At 35.6% G+C, this 11,524-nt stretch overlaps 1 protein-coding gene across 3 annotated transcripts; it reads left to right on the top strand.

The window, feature by feature from the left end:
* Positions 605-8,158, top strand: LOC109716314 (probable LRR receptor-like serine/threonine-protein kinase At5g10290). 3 transcript variants are annotated; one of them, XM_020241679.1, is made up of 14 exons: positions 607-704; positions 831-910; positions 1,440-1,526; positions 1,671-1,792; positions 2,348-2,480; positions 3,222-3,293; positions 4,245-4,388; positions 4,482-4,553; positions 4,787-4,852; positions 4,927-4,997; positions 5,096-5,236; positions 5,578-5,919; positions 6,274-6,668; positions 7,379-8,158. In XM_020241679.1, the coding sequence occupies exons 4-14, from the start codon at positions 1,726-1,728 to the stop codon at positions 7,691-7,693; spliced, it is 1,818 nt and encodes a 605-aa protein (XP_020097268.1). In that variant the 5' UTR covers positions 607-704; positions 831-910; positions 1,440-1,526; positions 1,671-1,725; the 3' UTR covers positions 7,694-8,158. The 3 variants fall into 3 exon arrangements, with proteins under 3 accessions (XP_020097266.1, XP_020097268.1, XP_020097267.1); XM_020241678.1 differs by having other exon boundaries at positions 831-1,005; XM_020241677.1 differs by lacking the exon at positions 831-910 and having other exon boundaries at positions 605-704.

Below are 11,524 nucleotides of genomic sequence, written 5' to 3'. Positions count from 1 at the left end.
TTCTCCTCCCACTTTTTTTTATTTTTCTTATATTTTTTTTACAATACATATATACTATATCTTTTCCAAACACGGTGAACCATTCACTGTGTCTAACGCGGTGAATGATTTACCGTGTTCAACTTAATATATAGTTCCGCTGACGTGTCGTTAACGTGGTGCCTGCGTGGCAAGATTAGGACTATTTTTGCAAATATAAATTTACTGGGGCTATATTTAAAATAAATTTTTTTCAGGAGGTCAAATGCAAAAAAGAGCCCTGAGAATTACCTAATACTAATAGATAATAATCTAAACAAAATTAACATGAAAAATATATAAAATTATAAAATATATTATAACTTCGGATCGAATGGATCTGACATTGATCAACTCTTGGTTCTATTTGGGATTGAAGAACATCCGATGCTAATACATCAAATAAAATTAAAACTAAAATATATAAAAATATATATTTTTATATATATTTTTTATAAATTTAGAAAAGAATACGGTAACTAATTCATCTTGCGCTCATTCCTCTTACACTCATTCCTCTGACGCTTTTGTGAATTGTGAGTGAATGTGTTTCAGTTACACACGCACTCAAAACATATCCTTTGTGCCCCTTCTCCCACCTAACGCCTCTCCCCCTCCCCTTTCTCTCTACATCGACCCATCGATCGAAGAGATCGAGATCAAAGTCGAAATCGTCTTCTACAATGGTATTGCTTCGCCCGTTCGATTTTTTCCCCCCCTTTTTTTTTCTACACGAAATTGAAGCATTTTTCAGGGTTTTGTTTCCCCCCTTTTTTCCCCGCTATATTTGGGGTTCTTTGATCCGTTTGTAGGGGGGACTGAGCTCGAAAGTTTCGGTTTTGGGGGTTTCCTTTGAAGCGGAGAGGAATCGCGATCTGTGATTTGGGAATTTGTAGGAACCCTTTCTTCGATCCATGACAAAAGCTTGTTGTATGGTGTTGTTGATGTTTGTTATGTTAAAAGGGACTTTTTGGCTGTATATTTTTGGTAAGTAGGATTTTGGACTAGGTCCCTGTCGGGGAAGATTCGGTAATAGTTTTTTTTTTTTTTCTTTTCAATCAATAAGGCCGCTCAAAAGAGGTTGAGAAACAATTATAAGTGGAATCAGTGAGTTTCCCTGAAAATTTTCATTCAGATTGAGCAAGGATGGGGGTTATCTCGGATTTGCTTTTTACGAGTTCAGATGAAGCAATGAACCTTCTGCATCACGGCATCTTATGTTTGCAGATTGTAGTCAGGGCAATGAAGATCCTTAAATTTATAGTCTTTTCATGGATTGGAAGCATTAAGAATGTTGGATATTCGACTGTTTGTCATACAATCATCTAAGAGGAGCTTCTCACAGAATCTTTTTTGTTTTTTCGAAGAAGGTTGCTTTCTTTACCTTATTGAATTTCTCTGAATATGTTGTTTTCCTTAAGGTTATGGGATGTGACTGCTAGTTGAATCCTACATGTGACTGCCATGATCATATGATTCAGGTCTTGGAGTTAGAGGCATACTCGGAGGTGATTTTGGCAAACATTCTACCTTTTTATTCCCTTTGATAGTATTGTAGTTTATGTGAATTTCAGTGTCTGCTCTTCCATGTTATTTTTTCTAAGATTTGTTTGCATACTTTTAATCTTTTGTTTTACGTGTTTCTTGATCAGGTGATGGCTTAACTAAGAGCAATTAAATTGATGTACCAGTGAACTCAAGAAAAAGATGAAGCTTATCAGTATACTGCTTATTTTGGCTTATCTGAATTATGTTGCTGAATCTGATTTTCAAGGTGCTTACATTCCTCTTTCTGATCTATATGTCTGTTGTAAAGTAGAATTTTGGCTGTTCGTTAACATCATTTTGCGTCATTACATCTCATGCATTTAATAGTTCTCTGCTTGTGTAGATGTCTCTTTAAGTAATGTTTTCTGGCACTTCTGGGTATTATTTTCATTTTAACAAGTTTTTTTCCTTTTAACTTCGCTGTCAGGGCATTGTTATTCTTTCCTCGTACAGTTAAACTATATAGACTTACACAGAGAATGCATGTCTATTTATGTGTTTGTGCATGTCTATATCTCCTTGTTTGACTATGCTGGATAGTTTTCAAGACAGAAGTGATGTTGGAGTAGATATTGATAAAAAAAGCACTAACATCTCTTGCATGGAAATCACTTAAATAGTTTCTTTCTGCTGTTACAAGGAGAAGTTTTGAACTAGAGATTTTGCCTTTGGGCCTCAGAAACTTATTTCAGATTCCTTCAACATCAGTATGCACAGAGTGCTGGGGCAAATTGGCAATCTTTTAAACACCTTCTGACACAGAACTTGTGTGCATTTTCAGGAGATGCATTATATGACATGAAGGTTAAGTTAAATGCCACGGGTAACCAACTGTCTGATTGGAACAGAAACCAAGTCAACCCTTGCACGTGGAACTCAGTTATTTGTGATAGTAACAATAGAGTTGTTCAAGTGTAAGTTGGCTTGTGAAACTCTTTTTCCTTTCCATCAAAATCTTTGTGCTTGCTTTTATTTATTTTATGTGCTACAAGAAGGCCAAAATGGAGAAGTGTCTTATTGGAGATGAGGAAACAATTGCCATATGACCGCATAAAACCTAGTATTACTTGGGTAATCAAAGAGTCTAAATGCTTATGCCATTAAAATTTGTATATATATGGGTCTGTATGACTAGTATGATCCACAATATTTGGATACTAGCAATATTTAGTCAAAATCAATGTTACAATTTGTCGAAGAACTATAACTTTGACTGTCTCAAAGACTAAAGTTTCTACGATTACAAGGAACCTGTTAGGAGATCACTCCAAATTAACTATTTTTTTGTTTAGATAAAAAATAATGAATCTATTGTTCTATTTTTACTTGAAAAATTCTATGCTATTGTTTGAAAGCTTTTTAAATTGATGCATATCATTTGTCTCCACTTGATGTGTAGGAAAAAGACATTGTTAAACTGTCAGCTGTAGTTTCTAAGATTCTAAAGAGTCTAGATTGTAGCTAACTTCTTATTAGACAGTAATACTAGGTGATCTGTACATCTCATGGTTACCCAACAACAACTTTACTGCCAAACTGTCATGATTTCTAGTAATATTTAATGAACTCTTGTTTAAAATTTTTTAGTTTGTCTCTTGTTTGGCATCATGCTTAGTCTAGCATACATACTGTACCATTCAATGTATTTTTTTCAGAACATTGGCTTCCATGGGATTCACTGGCATTTTATCTCCAAGAATTGGAGAGCTGAAGTACTTAAGCGCACTGTAAGTATATTCTTTAGCCTGCAAACTTCTTAAGTCATAATAATGTCATGTAATCTTTATCCCAATGTGCAAGATGGATCCCCTTACATTTCATATAAATCAATATCTCACTGTAATTTGAAGCTTTATTGGCAAGCAAACTTTATCACTCCACTGTGCATAGTGAGTCGATATGTGATTTAAAAGGGTTATAAGTCAAGCTCATGCAGCTGGGAGATAACCCTCTTAGACATTCCTATTTAGACCTTGGATGTATAAGAACAGGAAGAAGCATGTGATTTAGCATTTTTTGGCACAAGTCATTAAACAACTGTTTGGAATACCATACTAGATATTTAGAACTTTTATAACTTATATATTTAGTTTTTTTTTTTTGAGTGAGAAAATGACTATTCTGTAGCTGATTAGGGATAAGATTTTTTACTGGTTTACTCCTCAATCCTCATTCTTCAACTTTCTTATTATGCATAAATGGCTAATCAGACTTGGTTAGTTGATGAACATATCATATTTGTATCGTATTTTCAATATTCAACAAATTAAACAGCTTCTTGTTTGCGCAATTTCCAAACTGATTGCATTAAGTAGGTCTCAAGATAATCAGTATAAATGAAGTAATCCGAAATTCCTGAGTTGAAAAGAATTATTTTACTAGTTTGGAAGGGTTACTACATTATCGTATGCTTAGCCCATAAACTGCATTATATATAATACTTGGCACACATTAAGAAAGACAATAGTGAAAATGATTTAAAATGAATCAGAAAAAAAGGCTTTGCACTAGAAGTATCATTGATCTATATTCTATGCATATTATGAATTTGATCCCAAGTGGGAGTATCTTAGGTTTTTTTGTTGTCTTACTTTCTGTAAATTCTAAAGCCATTTGTCATCATGTCCCACATTTTCTATTTTCTCAGCTTTTGTCTGAGGTATGTAATTGTTATGCAGGTCATTGCCTGGTAATAGTATCACTGGAGGAATACCTGAACAGTTTGGAAATTTATCTAGTTTGACAAGCTTGGATTTGGAAGATAATCTTTTGTCTGGAGAAATACCATCTACCCTGGGCAAGCTTTCTAAGCTCCAGATTCTGTTAGTAGAAGCAAAACCTTGATGACTGGAAGCCTGTTAATGTTGCTTGCACATAACCTTCTTTCTTGCTGCATTTATGTGATTTGTTTTCAGGATCTTAAGTCAAAACAATCTCAGTGGAAATATCCCCGAGTCTTTATCAAGTCTTTCAAGCTTAAATGACATGTAAGTGCTACAAATATTGATGCTAATCTTTTCTTTTGCTAGAGGGGTAAAAGATGGATTTTCTTTTTACAGTTATATTGAAAACGTGCAAATTTGCAAATTTTATAGTGTGCTTTTAATATAAACTTATTCTGTAATTTCATACTCACTATTTTGAGTTCTGTTTCCTCAATGACTATAATTCTCCAAATGAGATATATGTTGTTTGACAATCTTTTTCAACATGTTGGCAGTCGGCTGGCCTTCAATCATCTCTCTGGTCAGATACCTGATCCACTATTTCAAGTGGCCAGATACAAGTATGCATAAATGATCAACCCTGGACACTAAGGCGCAATATTGGCAGCTGATTTTGTTTACTTACTTGATGCAGCTTTACGGGAAACAATTTAAATTGTGGCATGAATTTTCCACACTCCTGTGCCTCCAATATGCCTTTTCAAGGTAAATAGATGTTATTACATCATGCAGTAGAAATCAAGTTGGAAGTTTCTTCTTTTAGATTTGGGGAGCACAGCTTATTTTGGCTTCATTCCTGGCAGGAGGATCTCATAATTCAAAAGTTGGAGTTGTGGTAGGAAGTATTGGAGGAGCGGCAGTGTTCATAGTCATAGGAGTTGTCTTTGTTTTTTGCAAGGGTAGGAAGAAAGGCAATCGACGTGAAGTTTTTGTAGATGTTCCAGGTTTGTCTTCCAATTGCCTCATTGTTTTACCCAAAAAAACTTCTGAGAACTCAGTTTGTTGTATTACTAATTATTACTGTTCTTCACGATTCCTTCCTTATCATAAGTTTCTATTTAGTACATCTTGGATTCCTATGTACTGCCTTCGTCTTACCAGCCATCAATCTTTTACAAATGAAATTAGCATGGAAATGAATAAGAGAATGCATCTTGTGCTCGCATTCTCTCCTTCTTCAAATGAACATAGTTCAGCTTAAAGCTTCAAATCTGGTTGTGCTTGGTTTTCTGTAGTGCAGCAGTTAATGATAATTAATTTTTTCTCATATAATTCATGGTTCCAGGTGAGGATGATCGAAGAATTGCATTTGGGCAGTTGAAAAGATTTGCTTGGCGAGAATTACAAATTGCAACTGATAATTTTAGTGAGAAAAATATTCTTGGACAGGGAGGTTTTGGGAAAGTATATAAAGGAGTGCTTCCAGATAACACGAAGATCGCTGTGAAGCGCTTGACCGACTACGAGAGTCCTGGAGGGGAAGCGGCCTTTCTACGTGAAGTTGAGCTGATAAGTGTAGCAGTTCATAGAAATCTCTTAAGGTTAATTGGTTTCTGTACAACACCAACAGAGCGTCTCCTTGTTTACCCTTTTATGCAAAACCTAAGTGTCGCCTACCGTTTACGAGGTAACAACTATTTTGTCCTTCTTATTGTCAGTTCTATTGGTTTATTTGATGTTTTTATCTATGATTGTAGCATTTGCTGATAATAATCTGCTTTCTGGGATTCATGTTAATCCCCACATGTTTGAGGCCCAAAAACAAAAGCTTCAATTTAGAGCTTCAGTTTCTGCCTCTTGTGAAAGTGTTTCTTCTCATAGCACCTTAAACACCATTTCATTGAACAGCACTACATCCTGCAGCAGTGTCGGACAGGCCCTTGGAGCCTGTTGGCGCATCAACTCTTTGTTTTATTCTGAGACTGTTTTTCTCAAAGCATAATCTATCATTAATGAGTCCTAATTATCATGAGTTGTTCAGACTTTAAACCTGGGGAACCGGTGTTAGATTGGCCCACGAGGAAACGAATATCTCTGGGTACAGCTCGTGGATTGGAGTACCTTCATGAGCACTGCAACCCGAAGATTATACATCGGGACGTCAAAGCCGCTAATGTCTTGCTTGATGAGGGCTTCGAAGCGGTTGTTGGGGACTTTGGCTTGGCTAAGTTGGTCGATGTGAGGAAGACATCTGTGACGACTCAAGTCCGTGGAACTATGGGCCACATAGCACCGGAGTATTTATCAACGGGAAAGTCATCTGAGAGAACTGATGTTTTTGGTTATGGGATCATGCTTCTTGAGCTTGTTACCGGACAGCGTGCAATAGACTTTTCCCGCTTGGAGGAAGAGGATGATGTTCTCCTGCTTGATCATGTAAGTTTTATATGAAAATTACATGAATGAGATAAAAAAATTTTCATCATGATTATCTTGTGATGAGCAGAATTTATCTATGAATCGTGACATGAATAAGGATGTGGATTTGGATTCGCAGTCATGCTGGTATGGCAATGTGCTATATAATTGAAGATTTTGGAAGTACATGTGCCATGTATGTTCACATTGTTAAAGATTTTATCATATAATAACTCTTTTGTAAAGTTTTAATGTCATAAATATCTATATTTGCATACAAAAGAACCAACCATAACAAATACACAATCCTATTATCATAACTTACATAACCCAAAAGTAAGATGAAAACATCATAAAACGTGTGAAGCATTTAATTTGCCACTTTCTTCTTACCAAAAGAATCCTATGTTTGGCCGTCTTTAACATTTAACTCAATTACATCTTGATTGAACCATTAATCATTTAATGCCCCAATTTGACAATATGTTGACTTGCTTGATAAACGTAATCAACCAAACTTCGTATGTTGGATTGCATTACTTGCAATTATCTTGGGTGACACAAGCATCTGGAAACAATGGCTTTAAAACCATTCACCTTACAATGCTGCAAATTTAGGCATCTTTGAGTGCCTGGCCATGGCTACTTTAGTTCGTAAACTTTGTTATATATTTGACAAACTCTGATATATATTTGACTTGACTGCATATTATTCATTGCTGATGAAGGTGAAGAAGCTACAAAGAGAAAAGCGACTTGACGCCATCGTGGACCGCAACTTGAACAAAGTGTATGATTGCCTGGAGGTTGAAATGATGATTCAAGTCGCGTTGCTTTGCACCCAACCTTCACCAGAGGAGCGCCCCACCATGTCCGAAGTAGTTCGGATGTTAGAAGGCGAGGGTTTGGCTGAGCGGTGGGAAGAGTGGCAGCAAGTAGAAGTCACGCGAAGGCAGGAGTACGAAAGGATGCAGCAGAGATTCGACTGGGGCGAGGATTCTGTATATAACCAGGATGCTATCGAACTCTCAGGTGGCCGATGACCAATTTAATCAAAATTCAAATCCTGATTTCGAGCAGGGAAAAGTTTTCTCATTTCTTCACTTTGTTGTAAATTTTGTATTATCTTGGGTCTTCTCGACCAAGAACAACTGCGGTCCCACTTGCATAGCAATGCGCTACTTTCTGAGTTTCCAGGTCTAAGGTATTTCGTTGTGAAAACCCGTCCTTGTTTGCTTCTTCCGATTGCGCAAGACAACAGGTGAGAAATAACTTGTTGTCCTTGTTGTTGTAGTAGGGTGGATGCTGTAGAATGTTTCTTTTCGTGATGTACTTCATCATTGCATTATCAGTTAGTTGCACCAAGTCCTTTTTTCCACGCAGAACTTGGTTAAACGCCACTGCATGTTATAGAGCATTAGGCTGAACAGAATTTTTATTTTGTTATGCTGTATTCATTCTTCAAGTTATTTTCTCGGAATAAAGTAAATCATGTAGCTTTGCAATGAGCCAATTTTTTTATTTTTAGAGATAGGTAGCATGCTATTCGTTTCGTTTATTTCATTTAGAAATAAACTTAGCTGGAAATATAAATCAACTAGGATTTGAAAGGTAGATCACCTGTCAAGCTTTTTGCCACTTGCTCTGGGGACGGTCGGTGCAATGAGCCAAAATTAATGTGCCTTTTTTAATTATAAGATAAAGGTAGTATATTATGTATTTCATACATTCGAAAAATGAATTTAGCAACCAAAAAAAATAATAATAATGAAAGGTAGATCACCAAGCCTTGCATAAGTCTTCCCACTGCCTTGCCAAACCCCCAATTCTATCAACAACGTTCGTCAGCGCCAAACAAATATGTCTAAAAATCACACTATTTCTTTTCGGTCATATTGTCCACCAATTTGCTGCTAAGATGTTCTGTCTCTTTACGTTAGACCGAGGAGACTCCATCATCGATCTTTCGTAGAGTGTTCTGATGTTCACCCCATTTCTCGGATCGTAGTCCTCGTCTAGAGTTCATATCAGTAGGAATAGGCTAAAAACACATCTTGAAAAAAAGATGATCAACCGTCTTATCGTCATCAGCAAAAACTACACATGATGGATCCCGTATCACCCCCTCTTTAGAAGGTTGTTTGCTATAAGAGTTCTCTTCTTAAGGACCAACCATACAAAGATTTTCACTTTTGCTAGGATTTTAATTAAGCTCTCTAATCTCAGTTGTCATTTTAAGCCTCCAAATCAGTGCCAAATCCTTAAACTGCTATAGAGAGGCGAACGTCTCTTTTTAGTCTCTTTTCAGTGTTGTTGCTCTTTTTTTTTTATTTTATAATTTGACATATCAGCCAACGACATTTTTTTTTTTTTTTTTTTAATCATTGTTGCTTAATTTGCTACAAATTTCGGTCAAGTTGTGGATAAAATAATTGCTTTCGATTTTTAATTTTTTGGTGCTAAATAAACACTTTAGACGAAAAAATTACAAGCACCCACCACCTCCTCCAATATGTAAAATAGCAAAAGAAGTCAAACAAGACCTGATGATGAGTGAACGGCTTTCGTAATAAGTTAATTCAAACCGTTCGAATACATTCTGTCACTAAACAGAATAGATACATTTAGGTCAAATAATGGATAACAAAAAATTACTTTTAATTTTTTAGTGTTAAATAAACATTTTAGACGAAAAAGTTATATGCAACCCACCACCTCCTTCCATATGTAAAATAGTAAAAGAAGTTAAACGAGTTCTAAAGATACGTAAATGGCTGACGTAATTAGTTAATTCAAATGACTCAAATGCATTTCGTCGCTTATGGAATAGTAACACCTGTGGGCTGTGGTGCACCCCAATAAAACTAGCCCACGTTTGTGGCCTAGTGACCTACGGATTAAACCGTGGGTACGATTCATTGCTCTCGGTGGGGTCCGGTTTGGTCGCGCGACAGGTTCTTTCTCCATGTGCTCTCTCTCAAGCTTATTATTATTTGACCCCATTGCTTGATCGGTCCCGTATATGTATTAATGTATGTATTCCTTGGATCTTTTTTACCCCCCCCCCCATCTCGTGCGCGCGCTTTGACTCCGTCCGAGATAACGCGATTGTTGATTTGTTTCAATGCGCTCAACAAAATGAACGGCGCAGATTTGATGAACAAACAGAAATGTACGTCATCATCGTGCCCACAGGCGGCAACAGCGACGGCGACGGCGACGACAACGACGATCGTTGCTGATCGACGACTATTTTTTGAAAAATGTATGGCGTGTGATTGCATTTTCACTTTCCCTTCCGATATCACAGATCGCTAGCTGCTCGTACATCATATATTGGCTTTAATGGTCCAACATTCTATTACTACGGGAGGCTAAATTAGGTCGAGCCACATTCAAAATTGCGTGAGATTGAATTAGGCCGTATCATGTTCGAAACGGTATGAGCCTAGTTCGGCTTAAGTCAAAATCAAGATCCATGAGTATCGTATTTAATACGCTTTAAGTAAATTGATTGTATATTTTTAACAGCTCGAACTTTTGAGATTAATGGTTAGCGTTAAAGATCCAACATAATATTCTTTTGATGTGTCGGTACCGACTTTTTTTTTTTTAAATGAATATGTATAAAAAATCAGTCTACATGCAAGGAGTCAACAATACCTGTGAATGAATGATATATATATATACATGCATGTCGATCTCTCCTTGGAAGGAAAAGAGAACTCGATCTGATGCACCTAAACTTTTTGGATTGGCAAGTTTNCTGCGTGACTACCACACGAATTTGTCAACAATCTCGCGCTGTCTAATTATGTACTTCCATTTATATTATTATTTTTTAGAAAAAGATAGCATGCTACCATCTTATTTATTGAAAAAGTGAATTAAGTTACGAAAGTGAGACAACACAGATCTCGAACTGGGCGAAAAAAAAAAACCATTGACTCATGATTTATATTATTATTAGCTTAAATTGATCAGCATTCTGCTCTTTTTGACGAAAGGTCAGATTGAACTGAGTCACATTTGAAATTGCATGAGACTGAATTGGATCGAATTATATTCGAAGTGGCGTAATACTAATTAGGTCGAATCACAATCGAGACCTGTAAACGTTGTATTTGTACACTTAAGTAAATTGATTGTATATTTTTAATAACTCAAATTTTTAGAATTAATGATTAGTATCAATTATTCAACCATTATTATTAGTATTATTATTATTCATGATGACCTTACCACTTTTTTGTGTTTTTGATAAGTAAACTAATAGGCATTCCTTTATCAACTATGGTATCTATCACTGATTGTAGACCATTACAGCTAATGAAATTCTCATAATCCTGTTGTACGGCTGCCGACCCATGCATGAAGGGCATGCCATTGATATATATATATATATATATATATATATATATATATATATATATATATATAAAGCTAGGTTAGTATGCTATCGGTAGTAAGGACAAGTTATTTTCAATGATGTGGTTTTCAAATTGACGATCGGCTCTGTTAAACTTGATCTACACTATTGAAAGTATTTGAAAACTAAATTTTATAATTTTTCGATATTATTTGGCTAGTAATCAAAAGATTTCAAGATTAACAATTTTAATGCTAGATGTGATGCGTTTGTGAATTTAATGGTGTAAAATAATTCAAATCTGATGAAATTTTTATAGAAAATATTTTTCACTATTTAGAGTAAGATAAGTACCTCTGATCTCAAATTCAAGTTTTTTATTATTATTTTTATGATATTTTTATTTTCAGTCGTTTATTTTTAAACTACTCGTTTGATAGGTAAATGATGCCGAAAAATTATGAAATTTAGTTTCCAAATACTTTAAATAATATACATCAAGTCT

Source organism: Ananas comosus, linkage group 10 (genome assembly GCF_001540865.1).
Source record: "Ananas comosus cultivar F153 linkage group 10, ASM154086v1, whole genome shotgun sequence".
Taxonomy (NCBI): domain Eukaryota; kingdom Viridiplantae; phylum Streptophyta; class Magnoliopsida; order Poales; family Bromeliaceae; genus Ananas; species Ananas comosus.
Note: the sequence above shows the minus strand (reverse complement) of the source record. Positions and strands in the feature narration are given on the sequence as shown.